Below are 21,871 nucleotides of genomic sequence, written 5' to 3' on the forward strand. Positions count from 1 at the left end.
TGAGGCAGAACTAGTCCTATGTAAAATAGTAGTGTGAGCCAGAAAAACAAGAGATGAGTATTATCAAAAATCTAGCTGCATGTGTCAACAAAATACAGGTTTAAAACACACACATTCTATCAATCAACTTTATTACTAAAAATAAAGTTTGCAGCCACAGTAAGAACAAACTTATTAGTACTCTTTCTGCTAGTTCGGGTTCTCTTTTGGATTTTCTAAAACTTTGGTAGATTTTAGAAATGTGCATCATTTAACATATAGTCATTCTACCAGATCAATGAATCAACGCATGGCTGGTTATGTCACATTCCATTTATATGCCAGGTTAAATAACAGTACAAGAGAGAGATTTATTATTCCTATTATGTTAAAAGAAAAGCTTCCCTTCCTTCCTTGGGCAATCTCAGTGTTATTGTCTGATAACTTTCCTGACAATCAAACCTCTGCTATAGTGGCTTCTTTTTTAGCCACGGCGATAAAGAAACAAGATTTTCATGAGTTTAGATAGTTTAAAGTGATAATGACGAGTTATGTCTATGTGAATTGGGTATGTTCAAGTGTACAGTTCATATTTTGTTGGTGTTTGTATGGCTTATGGCTTTGGCCGGAAAAGCAATAAACATATTATTATTATTATTATTATTATTATTATTATTATTATTATTATTATTAAATAGCAGTACATGTTCTTCAATATTTCAGAAAATTAGCAAAATCTGAAAGTGATTTGGTAGAACTTGTGTCTAATGAGCGATCCGAGATTCAAAAAAAGGAGACTAGTCTGTACAGAATGATTACTGACCGGGTGGAGTTGACAAGAATTTCTGTCCCTCTGCTCCATGTGATCCTCGGCCTAGGAGCAGCTCTCGGTTTGCACTCAATTATAGCCTGGCCTCCCCGAGCAGCCAAGACTTTCTTCTTCATGGGATAGAATTCAAAGGTAGGAGGCAGAACTGCAGAGAAAAACATGCATGTATATTATTAGATATTTATTTATTTTATTTAAAATATTCGTATGCATGAATGAACAATCAAAACAACGTTAAAATATGCATATAGGTGTATAATTTAAAACCATTAAATAAAATATTTAAATACAAACAAACAAAGAAGAAGGAGGGCCAGTGACAGTGAGGGAACACAAAACCTAACATAAAAGCCTTCTTTACCCACCGGCAGATGACAATGACAGAGAACGATATATATCATATAACATTTTCATTTAGTACACTAAATATTATGTGCTACTGAACTAAGGAAATCTGATCTACCAAGCCAGTTCCAATTGTTTAAAGAGATTATTGGGTTAATCATCTTCATTTTAATTGATTTATCAAACCATATAAATTACATCTTACTAAAACATCAAAAAGTGCCATTTTGGAACTCCTGAAAGAAATATGAGATAACATACAGTTTATTAAGAAAAGGTATACATTACCTGTTATCACATTAGAACCCAAATATCCTCAAAAGATAACAAGTGAGGAAAAGCCTACTGATATGAGTACTTGCAGGTTTATCTTCAGTTGACTAACTTGCTGGTTAAACCAACCCAAGTTTCCAGCCCTATTTATGCCATTTTTATTTATTTAATGGAGGTGGTTTCAAACAATAGATATGTTTTCACTAACCTATAATTTTCAGCTCAGCATTTGAATAGATGATTCCATGTATGTTTTCAGCTACACACTGATACATCCCAGCATCATCAAACTTCAGGTCATAAAGTCTCAGTTCTCCTTTCCAGTACTGAAAACAAAAACACACAATTAAGGCACCAGGTAGTTTTAAGGACTCATAGTGGATGAGGAAGAGAGAGAAAAAGTTATGGTTTGGGGGAATGGAGAGAGAGAAAGTGAACCCATGTGCATGTATGAGACAGTGGGCATTAGGGGAGGGAGAAAAAGAGAAGAAAGAGCACACGGGAGAGAGAGAGAGGAGGGGGGGAGAGGGGAGGAAATGGGGTGGCTGCTCCTGCAAGTTCCTTGCAGGTTCCCACTTGTCTAAATTCTAAAGGTGCTCTCATTTCCATTTAAAATTTAAAATAATCTTCCTTACTGGCCAGGTTTGCCTTCTGGTCACTCATTCCTTGGAGCCAAGACAGCACATACAATCTGCACATGCAGAAGTGAGTTGGCTGATTTGTGCACCCAGCATATGGTCAATTTAACATTTTTGACAGTGCCAGGCACCAGTTTTGAAGATAGGGTAGGCTAGTGTCAAAAACGTAGCTCTACATGAACTGGACTGGAGGACGTGTTAGTCAGATTCAGTTACCCCCATCCTTGTAACAGATGGCCAGCTTTGTCAAAGTTGATGGAAGGTACTGACAATCAGCTCTTTGATACTGTGCATGTAGCTCTAAACTCAGTGAATGGATGAGGAAAAAAAGCTGGTTGTGGGCATCGTGCCAGGGGATCAACATATGTAGCATACTGTTGCAAAAGGATTTGCATGGAGAAGCCTGTTTCAGTGTTTAGATTTGATTGCCTTTGGGGAGGAGGGCATGTGGGTAATATATTTAGCACTGATGGTGTCATTATAAAAGACACAGACAAGAAGTAACCTTTTCAGTGCATTAGTTTTTTCTGCATTCACCACTATTACCATCTTATGTAAGTGGCCCTGATCTGAGGATGCTTAAATCTGGAGACTGGAGCCATGAATGGACAAGAAAGATTTTCCTACAAACCTGAAAAATGCCCAAAGCTTGCAAAAAAATCTGAAATCTAATGTATATATTATATATTATATATTAATATTGCACAGGTAGTCCCCTGTGCAAACACCGAGTCATTACTGACCTATGGGGGGGACATTTTCACGATGTTTTCTTGGCATACTTTTTGTTATGGTGTGGTTTGCCATTGCCTTGCCCAGTCATCTACACTTTACCCCCAGGAAACTGGGTACTCATTTTACCGACCTCGGAAAGATGGAAGGCTGAGTCAACTTTGAGCCGGCTACCTGAACCCAGCTTCTGCCAGGATCAAACTCAGGTTGTGAGCAGAGATGGGCATGAACTGGAAATAGCGGTTCGTGGTTCATCGCATTTCACAAACCACGAACTTTCATGAACCTTCCCCGGTTCGCAAACTAATCCACTATGGGAGCTTGCTAGGTGACCTGGGCTCAGTAACACACTCTCAGCCACTTCATAGGGGTTGTTGTGAGGATAAAATGGAGGACTTTCTGTCCCCATTTGTGGGAGAAAGGCAAGGTATAAATGAAGCAAATAAGCAAAGAAATGTACATGTATTCTTCTTATTTATCAACAATTTGTCTCAGTTTAGACAGAGAGTTTCTATTTGTACATTTGCTTTCTGTTGTTATATTAAAAGGGAAAAAAAAGTCTCCATGGCATAGATTGTAATTTAAGCCTACCGGTAATCCATTTTTCAACCATCGGATTGTTGGGATTGGCTTGCCAGCAGCTGTACAAACCCAGTGTAAATCACTGCCTAAATCTCTCTCTGTATCATTGATATGTTCCACCCATTCTGGCATTGCTAAAAGATAAACACAAATATTATTTCATACATAATTAATGCCAGTTTACTTTCTCATTTTCTAAGTCTATTTTTCTTTTACTGCATAGTAGCGTCAGAATTGTTAACATGAAGTTCCAAACCCTTTTGCTATCAACTTACACATGACAGAATCACCGTGGCCTCCATGATGAAATAATAAAGGCGGGGGAGTAATTGCCAACCTCCAGGTGGTGGGTGGCAATCTCTAGGAATTTCCTCTGGAGAAAATGTCTTTTTTGGAAGGTAGACTGTATGGCATTATACCTCACTGAGGTCCCTCACCTCCCCAAATCCCGCCTTCCACAGACTTCTCCCCCAAAATCTCCAGGAATTTTCCAGCCCAGAGCTGGCAACCCTAGAGGGGAGCTAGCCATAAAATGTCATATTTTGCTAGACTTTTAGAACCTCTCTCCCAGCTCATTATATTTTGCACCAGTTTTATTAATACTACCAGTGCAGTCCTAAGAGCACGCTCCTGGGAGCAAGTCCCATAAAATAGACCTGAGTAGGATTCTCTAATAACGCTATTGAAATCCAATAGTTACTGACAAAGGGAGCTTAGCTTGACTCTGAAAAGTTTATACCCTAGAAATCTTGATGGTCTTTAAGATGCTACTGGACTCAAATCTTGCTATCCTATGCAGAGTTCACTAACTACTTCATTAGTAATTAATAATTTAAGCATACATGTTCTTGGACCATATAAAACATACCATAATATACATTGTTGTTTTATATGGTCCAAGAACATATGTACATGAATTAAATTATTAATTAGATATGAAGCAGCCACGTCAAAGGTTTTCTTATGAAAAACATGGGGCCAAACTACACATTGCCTTGGATTCATCAATGCGGCAGCAGAAATATGAACCTTATTAGTGCAGTTCCACTTGCACAAGACCTTGTGCCACACTTAGGCCTCTCCTGATATATCATATTGCCCAGAAAGTTGTTGCACAAGGTCTTGCACAAGCATAAATGCAAATGAGGATACAATAAGTTTAGCTTAGGGCAAGCAGCTACTGCAGTCCTTTTCTTGTGTTTCTGCTTGCTCTAGTGCAAGTGGAAATTTTGCACATATTTTGTAATCGAAACATAACCTTTCCAAATAATGAATGCAACCGGTACAAATTGTGAAATTTTCGGTATGTAAATCTAGAGCGATGCACTTTGTGAAAAATTGTTCTACCTTGAACATAAACGTTGGCCGAATGTTTATCTTTCCCTTTGTGATTTTCAGCTTCACATTCATAAGTCCCTTCATCTTCAAACTGGATATTGTAGATCCTGAGGACTGCACCCGATGCACTTATCTCAGCAGTGGTTGGCATGGGTTCACGATACTTGGACCATCTAATGTCAGGAACAGGGCTTTTTGGGAAACAGAGCACATCAGTATTTCTCTCCTTTCTGTCCAGGCCTTCTAGCATGCTGTTCTTCCCCTTTATTAATCAAGGCATTTCCATTTTCTCTCTTCAAGTCCACCTTTTCAGACTGAAGACTCTCTGGGGCCAAGTGAGCCTCTCACTTCAGCTGCTCCTCCAATGCTTCAATCCTCACCTTGACAATCTAATGCAAATTAGTATCACTAAACTGTGTACAGTGCCTAGACTGCTCAACAGCTGTTGATATAGGGCCAAGCTGTTGACATGGGCCAAGGGATGCCTAGACTGCTCAACAGCTGTTGATATGTATCAGCAATTTTCTCCCACATAGCAGAGACCTTGAGGCAAATATATTGGATGGAACTGTGAAAGTAGAAACATTGGTGACAGCAGGGGAGACTTTCAAACTCAGACACAGAAACCATTCAGATAGTAAGCACTGCATCTGTGTTCTTCAGTGGTGTAGCCAATTCCCAACCATACTATCAATTTATGTGGATGTGCATATCAGTGTGTATTATCTGACAATACACTTTCCAGGCAACAACTGAGGCATATTAAATGTTTGAAACTGCAGTATGTGTAAAATGTATGTTTTAAAAAGGATGGTTTAGCTTTTCCAAAACTGATAAACAGATGCCAAGGGCTGCTCGAGGCAGCAGACAATGTCCACCAACCCTGGTCTAGTTCAGTCTACCCACACATTGCCCATATGGACAAACATGTTAAAACATACTTACTTTCCAAGCGCAAAGCATTCTAGAGTCACATTTTGTCCTAAAAGTGCATACGTGTCTTTGAACTTCACTCTGATATCCGGCAGATAACCTTTTGAACCTAACATGAAAGAAATATGCAAAGATATTTAGCCTCTTTCAGAAATGGATAACAATCCATACACAAATACCATTTTACCACATGCATATGGTTAAAAAAACTTCCTTGCCACTTAGCAAGATGATACAGACTACCCAGATGATACATAACTACCCAGGTGAACAAGAAGCCAGGAACAAGCCAGGTGAGACACTGTGAATTCCACAGAGTTCCCGTGCTCTTTTAAATTTCAGTCATCAAGTAGGGGGATCCAGTTCAGACAATTACATGTGCTTCTCCACCATGACCAATAGAGACCATTTCAGGTCAGGAAGCAAGATGCAGCAAAACAATCTCCCCTTGCACCATGGTCCTTAACAGATCTAGCCAGTATCAGTGGCAGCTGTGCTCTATGCAGGACCCAACCAAGAAAGGGACACAGGGATGCTTCTCTGGGACCTGATATGGCCTATTCACGTACAAGTAAAGTTCAGATTAAATGTGACGATGAGTTGGTTCTGGGTTTCCCGAGTCCAACTTGCATTTTCCACAACCACAGAAGAGCTGCAGGGAACTGACATTTCACAGCCGCAGGGACCCAGTTCTGCTTGGGATCATGGTGTGGGGGAAGGAGGGGTTCCACTCAATACTGGGGAACCAGGACCCAATTCATTAAAGGATTGTGATCATTTTTGTGACTATTGTGATTGCAAGGCTTGTTTAAATAATAAGACAAACCTAATAATCCACCCTTCATAATCTGACAATACATTACACAATCAAGATAGATTGTAGATTTCTTTATTACAGCACTTAGCCAATACATTTATCATAAAAATTAAAATACATATTTACAATCAAGATATAAATAAGAAGCCTAATTAAAATGAGAAGTTAAAGGTTTCCAGAGATGGTCATTTCAGGACTCACTAATGTGGAAAAGATATTGCATGTCCCATTGAAGAATTTTCTCTAGAATTTTTTCCCACAACTGTAGATCCAGGGCCCAAGCATAATTTGTCATACACTTGTAACACGCCGCATCCCATCCTATCCCATGCATATAACCTCATTTGTAATAAAAGGGGGGAATGCTTTCCAAAACAACATACTTAGGTTCAGAGCTTTTTTTCAGCTGGAATGCGGTGGAACGGAGTTCCGGCACCTCTTGAAAATGGTTACGTGGCCGGTGACCCCGCCCCCTGATCTCCAAACAAAGGGGCATTTAGACTCCCCCCCTGTCTGGAGATCAAGGGATGGGGCCACCGGCCATGTGACCATTTTCACCAAGGACGATTTAAACTTTTAAAAACTCCCCCTTGTTCCAGCTTACCCAAAGTGATGTCATTTTGCGGTCCTGAGTTCCACCACTGAGTCCCACCACATCTTTTCCCAGAAAAAAAAGCCCTGCTTAGGTTCAAATTAGACATTATGACTTTTAACTCTGCTACGGATTGGCGCTGTTAGCCTCTTTATCCTGCTGTTTTCATGTCTGCAAACTGCCTGTGGAGTCACTCTTAGCTTCTCTGTAAAAGTCAGGTTACTTACTTACATGGTTACACATCCATTTCAGAACAGAGCCATGAAGTGGTCTGCATGCACAAAATCAATATAGGGCAGAAACTAAAGCTAATTCTCTTGCCTGCTTTGACAGCAAACAGAAAAGAACTGGAGTGCATCTGGGAGGCACAAAACTCCCATCACACACGTGGTACAAAGTCCTGGTGTTGCCCCTCCAGAATCGGGGAGAATTGATGAAAGATCTCTGCCCTCTCATCCACTTGCACTCTAAGATTCAGCCATTCCTGATGAGTAAAATCTTCATTATATCTATGTCTGAAAACATACCAGTCATACCCACACTACATTTTAGGTAACACTTGAAACATCTTCTGCCAGTGTTTAGAAACGTAATGTTTGAAGAGGCATTGAGACGTAAGCACAGGGAAGAAACAAAACCAATTAACAAAAGGAGATGCCTTACACTAAAAAATGTAAAAGTAAATAAGGGAGCAAAGAGGACATGTGATGCACCTAATACTTACGATCTGGTTGAGGGATAAGGGGAATGAAACTGCTGAATACACTCTTTGCAATTGAGTTGCAGGTCACAAAGCAAGAGTAGTTGCCTTTATCCGATGCCTCCACTTTCGCTATGTAGAGATTGCCATTTGTCTGAGAAACAAATCGCCGTTTATCCAAAGTAATGAATTCAGGGAAATCATTCAGAACCCAGCGGTAATTTAGATCATCTGGAGAGAGAAAAATCGTTGTAGTTGAAATGAACAACAAGGATCAGGCACTTGATTGTGGTCAAAGAGATATGGAAAGGTATGAGAGCATAAGGAGATGCTTAATACTAACTCAAGACTACTTATCTAGCATGTTTTTATGTTGACATTCTTCCAGAGAGATGAGGGTAGCAAACGTGGTTCCTTCTTCTTCCATTTTGTCCTCCAAACAACTTTGTGAGTTATGTTAAGTTGAGGGTCAGAGACTGGCCAAAGATTCATGGCTCAGGGGTTTGAACCTTGGTCTTCCAGGTCCTTGTCTTCCATTCTGTTCGCTGCACTACACTGGTGTTCTCTGTCTCATCGAACCCTTGGTCTATAACCCAGCACTAAAGGTGTTAGGGAAGAGGTGTTTCTACCTTTTCATCAACATCATTCTAACTAGAGATGGCAATGAATTGAACCAGCGGCCTTACATGCACAAAGTATGTACTATGTCACTGAACAGTAATCTCTTTCCTCTAAAATTATGTCTTCTGCAACCAGAAAATTCATATTCCATAGTTAAAATAAAGTATGAGCATTTCAGTAATGATACAAAAGCTTGCTATGTTTTTAAAAAATGTATAGCAGCAAAACCTGAATTTGTTTTGCAAGGAGATAACTAGTAGAAATGAAAGGGTAAAAAGAGTATTGAGCAGACGCTGAAATGAGATGTATAGGAAGGATGTGACAGACGTTACTCTGATAACTTAGATCCTGAAACCACAGAGAAATTACTTCTAACCTATCTTTCACCACAGTATTTTCTGCTAGAGACACATTTATTTTAAAAATAAACGCTAATGGCTGCTAGCTTATGTGCTTGATCTATAGTCTCCTCAAGTTATAATCAGTCTTATCAATTTATAATCCTAGACTACCAGGCCTTCAAGGAAGTACATCTATCCATTTACTCTTGCAGGACAATAGAGTGGTAGACAGGAATGCCCTACGCCAAGCTGCAGGTTAAGGACTGCATTTTGGAATACTTACCTGTGTTAAAACCCTCAACAGCAGAAAAACAGCACAGAAAGTGCAGAGAGGAGCTATATCTTCCTGCTGTGCTAGTTTTCTATTTGCATGGCACTTACTTAATACAAAAGAACATGTGCAGTTGGCGGAGCGGCAATCCAGTCTGCCACCTTATTCTCTGATATGTGTCAATTGGGGGTATCCACTTCAAAAAAATTTGTGATGACTTTGGATCCAGATTTGAATTCAGCACTGTGTCCATTATCCTGTTTTTTTGAAAGCATTGTTACTGGTTCGGGAACTTTGTCCCAGGTATTTTTTTCAGGTTCCAGAAATTTGGAATCATTACTTTTCTCTCTCTCACACACAAACACACACCCTGAGTCTACAAGTGTGGGGAGTGAGAAAAGAGAGGGCACCAGCTGAGGACTTACTATGCTACCCTTATCCCCAGTGAAGGCTTCTCCCTGGCACTGGCACTGGAGGCAATGGAGCCTGCCTTACAGCTGGAAAATGGTGGGTCAGCTGGTAGGCTTCAGGACTCCCATGAGGCTTGGCTGTTGTAGTGGCCATTTTCTCCTCTGCCACAAGGTGGGGCTTTTATTATTATTTTTAATTGGTAGTTGAATAGCATTATATCAATCTATCTGCTGATTAAAAAAAGTCCCTGTGGCAGGGGAGGAAACAGCTGCTGAAACTGCCAAGCCTCATGGGAACTCAGGACCCACCAGCCCACCATTATTTTCCACCTGAGGGGATGGGTTCTGCCAGAAGTGGGGAAAAGCATTCAGCACAAACAATGCTGGCACAGTAAGTCCAGGGCCAGATTTCTCAGATCCTTGCCCAGTACTTTGATTGTTTTCTAAATTAATTTGTTCTCACTTTGAAAGTCTTAGCTGCGGCATTGCACTAGGCAAGAAGAGCACAGGAACTGGTAATTAATAGAACCAAATGTAAGGAAAAGATAAATGTCTGACTTCAATTAATTGATATCTAACTGGCTGACATACAAAATCCTTCAGGACTAAAATTTATTTTTGTTCCTTTATTCTGCTTTGGCAAACAGCAATTTGAGACATAAGAAATACAATATACCTGTCAAGATTAACTTGAATAGTCAGTCATCTGTCAAGATCAGTAGAAAAACAACTCTCAGAAGTACAGGGTTTAACATCTAGTTTGTTTTTTGGTATTCTCCAGCTGTTCTTCTTGATAGGTGTGTCTGATTTGGTCAGGATGGCCATAGTGGTGGAAGAAACATTCTCTCCTGCTAAGACCTGGCTCAGCACTTTATCTCCATATTGCTTAGGTGCATGCGGATAGATAGAGGGTGGCTCCAGAAGATGCCACTCTAGTAGGAAAATGCTAGCTCTGGAAGCAATCTGAGGCAGAAATTTGACTTTTTACAATTTCCAGCCAGACTGCATGCTAGAAGCTGAATATGACATCAGATGGAAAGCCTGAACTATTAGGGATACATATTAGGCACTGCATTAATTGCCTAGCCCACCAAACCCCTTCTGAACCCTGCCATTCAATTGAGGCTGTCAAGATGAAGAGAAGCAACGGCTCCCAGACTCACCTGGGGGCCAGATTGCGGGAGATGCGGGGGAGGCGGGCGGGGAGGTGGCTGCCATGTTGTGGTGGGGGCGGGGAATGACCAGGGGCCAGTGGAGCACACCCAAGTGCATTCAGTGCTGGCCCCTGGTCTGGAAGGCTGGCCCCCCGTCCCATCAGCACTTGGCCTGTGGTGGCATCCCATCCAACCCTCCCAATACCTGTGGACTGGCATTGGGCACTGATCCATTTGGGGGGAAATAGGGCCCTCAGGCTCAGTTTCCCTATTATGGGGATCCCTATAAGGGGTCTGGGGAGTGAGGAATGGCCGGTGCGTGCCCAGTCGGGGGCTGTCAGTCCACCTCACTCCCAGGTGGCAGGGGATGTTTCACACAGGGGTGTATACCCACATGGCATCCCACTGGCTGTCATCCCATGGTTCCCCCCTCAGCAGGGGTCTGAGGGGCGTGTGGGTTATCAGCTTGGCAAGCGGGTCAGCCGATGCTCGGATCGCGTGCCCTATGCATGCCTTCGCTCCCTGAGCTATAATCTGTGTGTTTTTTGTCATCGTGCCCCCTCCCCACTCTCCTCCCCCGCTTAGCACTCGCCAGCAAGTATCTATAACAACTTGCTTTCACTGTTCAGTCCCTTCCCCTGTTTGTTTCCATCTGGCCTCAGATGACTTCAGAATGATACAGTACACAGAACATTTTTTCCTGCCTGAAGAGAAATGTGCTTGCAAATTGTTGGACTGTGTAAGCGTGCAGAGCTTCACCCAGCATAGTAAGTGTGATCTTTTAATAGCAACCAGATGTAGCTGGACTCTTTAATCTGAAGAGAACCAATCATTCTAGGTTGAACTAAAACCACATCAAGCAGAGAGGCTGAGCTGCACTGCTCTTATTAGGGGTTTAAACCACTTGTGAGACTTACACAGCTGTAAAGAAAAAAGGAGAAGCGGGAGGGGGGGGGGAAATACAGCCCCAAAAGGAAAGGTAATGAGAAAAGTTGAGACACACACAGAGTAGTATTCAAGGATAGCAATTTTTAAATCATATTCCAGCTGTTGCTAACCTGCTCTTCTCAAGAAAGTTGAAAAATATGAAGAACAAATTAAATTACCTGGATAATGACGGGGAGGGTCACAGAGAAGGACAGCTCCTACACCTTCCCGAACTTTTACTTCAGGTCTATCTTCAGGGGTAAATGTATTTAAATCTGTTCAATGGAACAAGAGGTGGGTGGGAAGTTCTACATTATTAAATTTAAAACAATATAAATGTATAAAATATTAAGTACAGGTTTACAGACTGTTGTAGATATTCATTATAATTTTATTGAATAATAAAGAAGACATACAAGCATTACATTCCTACTATTTCTCAAAAAGTATTACATTCTTTTATTCAGAAAGATCATGATAAATTTAAAAGGTTCCTCCTAGTACCATCTATCCTGTTCATGAGGAATCAAATGAAGAGGGCCGCAAGTAGGGCAGCCATCAGTCCCCACTGCCTTGGACAGGACACAGATACTTAAAATGGCTATTTACCCCCTCTTGTTATATATTCAGAGGAGGTAGCCATGTTATTCTGTAGTTGCAAAATAGTAAAAAGTCCACTATCACCTTTAAGACTAACCAACTACATTGAGGCATAAGCTTTTGAGAACCACAGCTCTCTTTGTCAGAGTATACCTTTTGACATATACTAATAGCCAATTGGCCCTTATTTTGGAGACTGGAACCATGAACAGACAAGACAGACCGTCCTACACACCTGAAAAATGCCCCCGGTTTGCACGAAAAATCTGCAATCGGAATATATATATTCCGATAATATTAAATATATATATAATATTAAATATATATATATATATATATATTTCCATTGGCTGTTGCTAGGCAACCATTACACTTTAGCTAGTATTGGTTTCTGTCTGTAAATGAAATAAATTAAGTAAATTAATAAATATATGCGAAGATGGGGTCAATGAGTTTGAAGGGAGAGAAGGAAGAAGGGAAAGGTGAGTATACAGGGGCTGCAGGAAGAAGGGAAAGAGGAAATAGTGTATGGAAGTGGATACAGGCCAGAAAGTCCTTGAAGATCCCCCACCACACAACTGGGCCAAATGGGAGGGGCTGCTGGGGGTGGGAGGAGGGAAAGCTGAAGACAGAGGAACAGACATAGGTGGGTGGAAAGGAGAGAAGAAAGTAGGAAAGGGGAGAGGCTATGGGGGAGTGGCCAGGGAAGGGAAACAGGACATGGTGGGGGAGGGGAAATGAGATTCCCTCCCCCACACACACACACAAGTCCTTTCAGGTCCCCAACTTGCTTCTTTTTAAAATGTAAACTTCCAAAATTCTTAGTGAATTAATCTAAATTAGCAGGCATGACTGGATGTAAGAACAAATACACATATATATCATGTGTGCACCCCCCCCAATGAATTAATGGAACTTCTTGTCATAGTATACATTTTCAAATCCTGTTTTTAAAGTATTAGCATATTTCACATCATATTTTTAGAATAAAGGAATCCTTTTCCTATTGAGGTATTAAGGTCTAAATAATAATCTCAAGTTCATTCATCTTTTCCAAAGCTGAATGCCACTGAATGTGCAGAAAACATTTCCATAATGTATCCTGGCAGGATTCTCTGCATAGGGGCAAGGATTAGAGAGCTATTTATATCTCTGACTTATATGATCTTCCCATGAAGTTTGTGAAAAACAAACATTAGGCTACCATGCTTTGGTTTCAACGACATGCCAAATTTTATATTGGATCCACCAGAAATTACTGCTGACATGGAACACAGCTTCTCAGAGCACCTTCCCCCTCCTGCTGCAGTCAAAAATGCTGCTCCCGAGGGACAAAGGACTCCCGGAACAGCACAAGGGAGAAGTCAGAGATCTGCAGTGGGAAATCACCAAAAATTGTCCCCTCTGTCTGCAGAAAACCTCCATTACATCCAAGCCACAATTAGTGTTATATGAACAAACCCATTATAATATAGTTGATTTCCCCTTCATGTACTCTGAGATAACTATTTACTTCCTAGTTTGCAGCAAACCATAGTTTGTGGCTAGTTTTGAACCGGAGGACTATGGTTGGTGTTTGTCTGCAAACGAGCACTGCTTTGGATGTTTATTACAGTTCCTCCTTACAATACACAGCATTATTATGATCTTTTGGAAAGGTTGTAGCAAAAGTGTAGTGGCTGCCATATAGATGCCATTTTCCATGCCTTAGTCCTACACAGTAGCCATTCCTCTTGCCACCAGGGGGCTTTTAAAAATGGTAATTGACATGTTGAAGTACCATTGTTACACTATAGTAATAATCTTAAATACCAGTTTTTTGAAAAAGGTGGATCGGGGTGGGAGATGATGGACACCTCAGGGACCTGGAGCTGGGAAAATATAGGGAAACTTACCATGTAGAAGCCAGCATGACTGAACAGCAGAATACCATTAACACACGGATCACCAGAAAGTAAATTTACAGATTTGTGGAAAAAAAGATAAGTACTGCTTACACCCAAAGTTTAGATTTGCTTCTCGGCTCCTTATGCTTCCATGTATGTTGGATGCTATGCAAATATATGTTCCTTCGTCCCTTGATTTCTCAGGGTTAGTGATTTCCAAGCTGCCTCCTACCATAAGGTGGCGCCCCCTTGTTATATCAATATCCCAGTTGTTAAGTTTCCACCTATTAAGAAACACAGATTAAATTCTTTCAAAAAACCAAAGGTGTTTCTGACATGCAAAACTTCTGACATTTCCTGTTAATGCTACGTTTGTGCTAATGTGGATCTTATTCCCACATGATGGGGGAATCATCTTGCCACAGAAGAAGAGCTACATCCCTTGTTTGCTATCTTTAAAAAATAGAGTAAATGTCTCCTTCAGCATTAGAGATTTTGCACTGCTTTCCCTTATATTCTGTGCAAAGGGAAAATATGTATGAAATTATAAAGAAATACCCTGAGCCATACCATGCTGGAAAATGTTCAGCTTCATAAAAGCACACTGAAAAAGTTGAAAACTAAACTAAAAGATGTCATAGCTTACAAAATTGAGCAGACAAGGTTGCACCTGGGGAGTTACATTCCTTATCACTAGTGATACCATCAACAATAAGTCAGTTTGTACCTGTGACATTTACACAATGATAGTCTATTTGGCTCTAACTCAGACCTGAAGTGATGGGAGCAGGGAATAATTTGCAAGACATTCCTACTGAGTTAAATGGAAGACACTTCCAGGACAGCGTGCATAGCATCACAGCCAGAACTTTGCTGCCTGAATGCAAAGAAAACATAATAAAAATGGTGCATTGAGGAAAAAGTATCTAGAGCGTCGATCCCACATTGCAAATGAATGTATTTCTGGCCTAGTAAATTCATTGTTTATATAAGTAGTAGGAACCTGTTAATCTGTTAAAAAAACCCAATCATAATCTTTGCATTATAAATTTTCTTTCATGATCTATTACACATTTTTAAAAATTCCCCAAACACTATTCTTTTCAAGGATCACATATATTAACAGTTTATTAGCATGGCTGTGGGCTGAGTTTTTGAAGAAGAAAAGGCTCCTTTGGAGTCAAAAAGCATCACGAATATTTTAACATGGATAGCAATCAGAAAGCAAAGACAACATAGCTGTAAAAGGGAAGTCGGCATGGGCTGCAGCCGAGGGGTCTTTTGAACTAGCAGATGTGCTTTCTTCCATCAAAAGGAGCCAGAGAGACCAGCTCTTCCAATGACAAGGGAGGGCCTCCTGCACTGGGGAAGGATCCTTCTGCTCGTGCAACAGACCCATGCAGTCCAACCCAATACCTTCACTGGTGCAGAACAAGGACTATTCAGTGGATGCAAGAGAGGATGGATTTGGTGGTGAATGGCTGATTCTGCACACATTGGATAAGGCACTTTCAATGCACTTTATCAATCGTTTGAGATGGATTTTTTGTTCCGCACACAAAAAAATCCTTTCCAAATGATCTATAAAGAGGATTGGAAGTGCATTATCCAACGTGTGCGGAATCACTCACTGACTAAGCATCTCTACTGTTGGTACAGGCACATTTTCCAGTGTTCACTTCACTTAATGTTTCCAGAGCTCTGGTAGACTGAATACTTTTAGTACTTGCTTATGTGTTTCTGGCTTAGGGTTGCCAGCTCCAGGTTGGGAAATTCCTGGAGATTTAAGGGATGAAGCTTGGAGAAGGCAGGAAGGAAAGGACCTCATCATGATATAATTCCATAGCATCCTCCCTCCAAAGCAGCCAGGGGAATAGATTTCTATGGCTTGGAGAACAGTTGTAAGTCTGGGAGATCTCCAGCTACCACCTGGAGGCTGGCAACCCTAGAGGCTGTTTAAAAAAAGCTAGGAACCAGTAACGCAACCTGTTGACAGTCTATTGCAGTTCCATTGTTCAGTCTGCCCACGCTAATCTCAAGCAGGAATATCAAAGACTGACTTGGCTGAGTGCATGCCAAATGCTGAATTCAGTGTGGATTGTTTTAGATGAAATTGCAACTGTGTAAAAAGATTCCAGTGTGATTGGGTACCATGTTTGGCACATTGTGGCCAGCATGGAAACAACCAACTCACCCAGTGGCTAGAAGTCTGCACAGACTCCATGACAGCTGTGGACCACAGGATCACAGCTGACCTAATATTTTCAATACTTATGGTCTCACCTCTTACAATGGTTTGTAAGAAATTGCAAAGTGCCATTCTGGCCACCAGGGGGAGTATGTAACCATCTATGCATCCAGCAGAAACTTAACCAAGCACAGGGAACACCAACAGTATTTTTATAACCTTTCTTTGGGAACCATCAATTCCATGAGAATACTGCAGGATTTAAAAAATTTTAAAATAGGAATACATAGCATAGTTCTGAAAAAATCAAAATACACACAGAAAATCAGGAAAAAATCCTTCTGGGTATAATGACACATTTTCGGTTTGCTTAATGAACCTTAGTGGAGTACAGATGGGTACATGCATAAAAACTAATTGCTGTCAGAATGTACTACAGTTAAACTGTTATTTCACATTGAGTTTGTCATAGAATACTAAAATCTTGCTAACCTCCCTCGCTTTCCCCAACCATCACCCCCTTCCCTCTCTGTCTAGACAGAGAAACCAGACCAAATTAAAATGGTTGCATAAAAATATAAAGTGATTTTAGCTGGACAGGCATTCAGAATCAGCATGAGATAAGAACAATTAGTAATATATTATTATAAAAACAACTCAAATGAATGGTATAGGCTGGATACTAACTTAAATTTTAGATACAGATACAGATAGATAATTAACGGACAGTGCTTTGTGGGAGCAAAGCACTTTAACATTCTTCCTTTCATTGCTTTTCAGGAAAACCTTTTAAGGACAGTTATTCCCATTTCACAGATAAGGAGCTGAAACTGGGTGGCAAGGACTTGTCCGTGTCTGCCAAAGCAATCCACGGGAGTTCCACCTTCTAGACTAGCATCTCCATGGTTTGAATCCAAATCACCTGTGCACAGAAAGCACATTGGAGTTCTTCCTTCCTGCAAACCTCTCTGACCCCTGGACAGATCACTGCCAGAGCATGGGCTCTGCACAGAGGAACAACCCACCTTGATGGGGGGCTGGAATGAGGGGCAATGACGGGATGAAATCACCCACTTCCCCTCAGTGGAACGGCACTTGTGCAAGAGGAATGCAATCCACTTCGACCTTTTGTCCTTTCTTGCTAGAGCCCAGCCTTCCCCCTCACCTGTGTATGGATGGTTCGATACAAGCTCTCGGCTTAGGGTTCAACTATAGGATTCCTCCCTACTTATTTGCAAATGTATCTATTGCTTTATTATTAAGACAACAGTGTATGTAGGGGAGATAGGGAGGGAAGGGAAACAACTGTTGTGTAGTGGTTAAGAGCAGCAGGACTCTAATCTGGAGAACTGGGTTTGATTCCCCACTCCTCCGCTTGAAGCCAGCTGGGAGATCTTGGGTCAGTCACAGCTCTCTCAGAGCTCTTTCAGCCCCATCCACCTCACAGGGTGATTGTTGTGGGGATAATAATAACATATTTGTAAACCACTCTGAGTGGGTGGTAAGATGTGTATAAATCAAATGTTGTCGTCGTCGTCACCATCATCATCTCACAGGGAAAAAAAGCCATTCTTGAGCGGCGTTTATCCCTGGTTGGGTATTTTTTTTCACAAACAGGAATGAAAGTAGCTCAAGCACGGCTTTTTCCACTGAGAAAATGGCAGCGAAGGAAAGCAAAGTTTCTCTCTTTGCTCAAGCCTTTCTCCTTGATAAAGCAATTCTGATAAATAAATTTTCAAAAGAAAAGTAGTCCTTTACAATTAAACATAGAGAAACCATAATATGTGCTTGAGGCCTTAAATTAATGGTAGCTTCCTACAAATCAGAATAAACAAGAGCAAAAAGTATGTTACTTGTAAATGGGAGCAGGTATTCCTCTGGCTCTGCAATTCATTGTAACTCTCCCATCGGAGGATTCTTCTGGGTACACTGTGTCAATGGGCTGCTCTTCAAAAATTGGCCCATATCCTTTTAAATCCTCTGAAAAGAAATGATAATGTAATTCAGAGCTTAAAACTATTGCTTCAAAGTATCAGCGTAGCATGCAGGGCTTTTTTTCAGCTGGAACGCGGTGGAACGGAGTTCCGGCACCTCTTGAAAATGGTCACATGGCCGTGGCCCTGCCCCCTGATCTCCAGACAGAGGGGAGTTTAGATTGCCTTCCACACCGTGCAGTGCGGAGGGCAAAACTCCCCTCTGTCTGGAGATCAGGGGGCAAGGCCACGGCCATGTGATCATTTTCAAGAGGTGGGGCCACCGGCCATGTGACCATTTTCGCCGAGGGCAATTTAAACTTTTAAAAACTCCCCCCTTGTTCCAGGTGATCCAAAGTAATGTCATTGTGCAGTCCTGAATTCCACCACTGAGTTCTACCACCTCTTTTCCCAGAAAAAAAGCCCTGGTAGTGTGTATGGCTAGTGCAAAGTTAAAATCCCTTTTAAAAAACATTTATTTTAATGAATCAGCATCAAGCACTTCGCAAAGACCTTAAATATGATAGCTTCCAGTTCTCCATTGTAGTCGTTGATTTACTCACCCATAAGAAAAGAGTGCAAACTAGTTACATTTCCCCTTAAGGCAAATGGCTCTCTGCTGACACTGTCAACAATCCTGCCAACTGTGCCAGATCTAGTGGAGGCCTTTGTGACTTGCACATCTGTCTGTCTACAAGACACATTGAGGCTCAAATCTCTTGCACGACAGGCAAACAACCACCAGATGGTGATGACATCTGATATCTTCTGGCTTGGATGATAAACGGGAAGCTGAAGTTGAAAGGTTAGTTTCGTGAGCAGTATGCACTTAGTCACTGCAACTGAATTGCCATCTGATCTTTCTGCTGTATTGTTTTTTGGGGCATTAATCTCGGCTAGGGTGTTCCTAGGCTAGGCCAGGAATTTAGTGACAGTTCCAGAGCATAGTTCTAGAATACATAAAGACAGTGTGTACCTCTAGGCATGTGCAAAATGCCAGTCACTTATTACCAACAGTACAATTTGATGCTGATTTATTTCATTCTAAAAACCCACTGGAATCAATTGACATAGACTGGAGTAACTCTGCACAGGATTATACTGTAAGTAACTACAGCATGTATCTAGGATGTGGGAAGGTTTTTCAAATAATGGTTCGTATCCAGGCAGCTATTTCAATAAATCTCTTCTAATTCTCCACCTTACTACAGCCACCACCCTATATGGCTTTGGCCATGCAGGTCTCATGATATACTGCACAGCTGCTTTAGCAGTCAAGGAGGACCCATCCTCCCTTTTTCACCAGCTGGTTGGATCCAACATACTAGGAAGAAAAATGAACAATCTTTGACTTCAGATTGACAATATACTATTCAAACAATGGCAATGGATGGTTCAAAAGCAGGAAGTCACCACTTTTCTGACACAGCAAGGAATAATTTATTTCATGCAATGCATTAAATATAACCTTGTACTTTATAAATACTGTGTCCACATCTATTTCAATATACGTTATGAATGGACAAGGAAAAGCGGTGTGTGGATATGACTGTAAATGAAAACCGAAGGACAAAAAAGATGTACCAATGCACCCTCCCAGATTAGCACCTATACATGCTACAAAATCAATAATTTTAAAGTAGCCATAATTGTATTTTGAGAATGGGTTTTGGAGCAGAAAGAAGAAGACTTATTCAATAAAATTAACTCATGGTTCTAGATGCAAGGACACACTGAAATAAAAGGTAATGAATAAAAAACAAAAAAGCCCTCTAAATTTTATAGACAGGATACTGTCTATACACGGTTAGGATACTAACTTTTGACTTTCTGGTCTGTGCTTCTAATGCCTGAGTCACCATTAATGAAAAATATCTCAATCTATTCCCTGGTCAACCGGCACTAGAGCCAGCCAGGCAGCTCCCTGCTCCTATCAACGGTGTTTTGGCACTAATGGGATGGAGAGCCTCCCCTGCATCAGCACCAAACAACGGACAGACTCAACAGCTGGCCTTGGCTCAATAAGTTTTCAGCACTTATCTTGCCAATCAGTGTCCAACATCTGACAGGGCTAGGGTATGCCTGGATGACTCTTGATTTGGCCAAGGGTACCCTGGACCCATCAACTGTTTGTCAATGCTGGCAAAGGAGACTTGGCCAGGTGCTTTGATTGCAAGCTATTAGTAGCCTACAATCAGCCCGTTGGCAATCCTGGTTCTAATGCAAAAAAAAAAATGTTTTGATGTATGCAGCACAGAATCTAGGTCAGTTGCTTTACATTTCACCATTATGGCTTTGTTTCATGCGGTCACGCCAATCAGCACCAAAGTTTACCTTGTGTAACATACATTGTTTCCTACTGATCTCAGTTCATGATACACCATGGTTGGGATAATGGGATCTATGAGAAGATAAAGCAATATCCTCCAGTTGAGTGCTGTGACATGGTAGCAAGGAGAGAACTTGATATCCTTCCGGCTTCTTTCAGCATAATAGTTACAATTATAGATTCCAAGAACTGCTATCAATTTATTATTTAGAGGCTATTGTGAAAGGAATCCTACATCAAAAAAACCTATGTTAAATTTACATCCATTAGCATAAAAGACAGCACTCTGCTTTGGCAGCAGTTGTCTAAGGGCTCTACATGTGTAGGCCTCATTCATTTAAAAAAAATTTGAACACCCATCTACTGGCATTTTTTATTATGGGAGCACTTCATTCAAAAACTGCAGAAGCTCACCTTTCAACTCTACATACCTATATGTAAAAATAAAATAAAAGGAAGTGGAAGATTTCCCAATGATATTACTGAAGCGAAGATATAACAAAGCCAAGGATAACAAGAACTGGTAAATATTCTTTAAAATGCATCAGCTTCAATACTGAGTATTGCTGAACGGCCTATTATGGTAGCAAAATTCTCTAAACAATGGCACTACTGCTTTTATAGGCAATATTATATCTAGAAGATTAGATTTTTTTTCCAGGGAATTATAGGTATTTAGCACCAAACCAATAACATTAACTTTTAAGGATTAAATTTATACATGTGAATATTCATGTCATATTCAATTCTATGATCACACCCAAAAAATCTTGAACAATACACAGGAACAAAGATGTTGAAAGACAACAGACATCAAAAATCAGATGCACCTAAAGCAGAAACTTTTAGGTCATCTCAAAACTGTTTTCAACTCAGAGGAGGAAAGAATATAAATCAAACTGAATAACCTGACTTTCTGTTTGAGTAAAATATATTTTCAAATGAATAATAACATTCGATTTATATACCACCCTTCAGGACAACTTAACACCCACTCACAGCGGTTTACAGAGCATGTTATTATTTATGAAGATATTATTTATGAAGATAAACAAACTCTTCAGATCAAATTGTGCTTCAGGTTTCCAGTAATAAGTATCAGAATTATTACCAATCTTAGCAGAATAGGATATACTTGTACAGGAACTTCTTTGCTGGAATGCACAAAAATGACTGCATCATGTGGTTATATCCTCTTCTTCATTTTGGTTGGCCTTTAGGCACCAGAAGGCAATTGTTTCTTGCACATAATTCATTCATATTACCAAGAAGCCATGTGATAGTTGTAGGTTCTGGTATATCTTAGGAATGATCTTGAGTCTGATTAAGGAGTGAACGAAGAGAGTTTATTCAGGAACTACAACTTTGACGGAAAGGAGAGAAATAGAATAGATACTAACTACCTCAGTAAAA

At 40.7% G+C, this 21,871-nt stretch overlaps 1 protein-coding gene across 1 annotated transcript in view; it reads right to left on the reverse strand.

Moving 5' to 3' along the window:
- Window positions 1-21,871, reverse strand: part of CNTN1 (contactin 1) — a 233,015-nt gene that overhangs the window by 78,655 nt on the left and 132,489 nt on the right. The window contains exons 5-13 of the mRNA XM_054987779.1: window positions 18,010-18,136; window positions 14,080-14,252; window positions 11,662-11,757; window positions 7,783-7,989; window positions 5,662-5,758; window positions 4,726-4,907; window positions 3,388-3,512; window positions 1,635-1,752; window positions 803-953 (exon numbers count right to left, since the gene is read on the reverse strand). Coding sequence (XP_054843754.1) covers window positions 803-953; window positions 1,635-1,752; window positions 3,388-3,512; window positions 4,726-4,907; window positions 5,662-5,758; window positions 7,783-7,989; window positions 11,662-11,757; window positions 14,080-14,252; window positions 18,010-18,136 — 1,276 coding nt within the window. The remainder of the gene's footprint in view (window positions 1-802; window positions 954-1,634; window positions 1,753-3,387; window positions 3,513-4,725; window positions 4,908-5,661; window positions 5,759-7,782; window positions 7,990-11,661; window positions 11,758-14,079; window positions 14,253-18,009; window positions 18,137-21,871) is intronic.

Source organism: Eublepharis macularius, chromosome 9, assembly GCF_028583425.1.
Source record: "Eublepharis macularius isolate TG4126 chromosome 9, MPM_Emac_v1.0, whole genome shotgun sequence".
NCBI classification, from domain to species: Eukaryota; Metazoa; Chordata; class Lepidosauria; order Squamata; family Eublepharidae; genus Eublepharis; species Eublepharis macularius.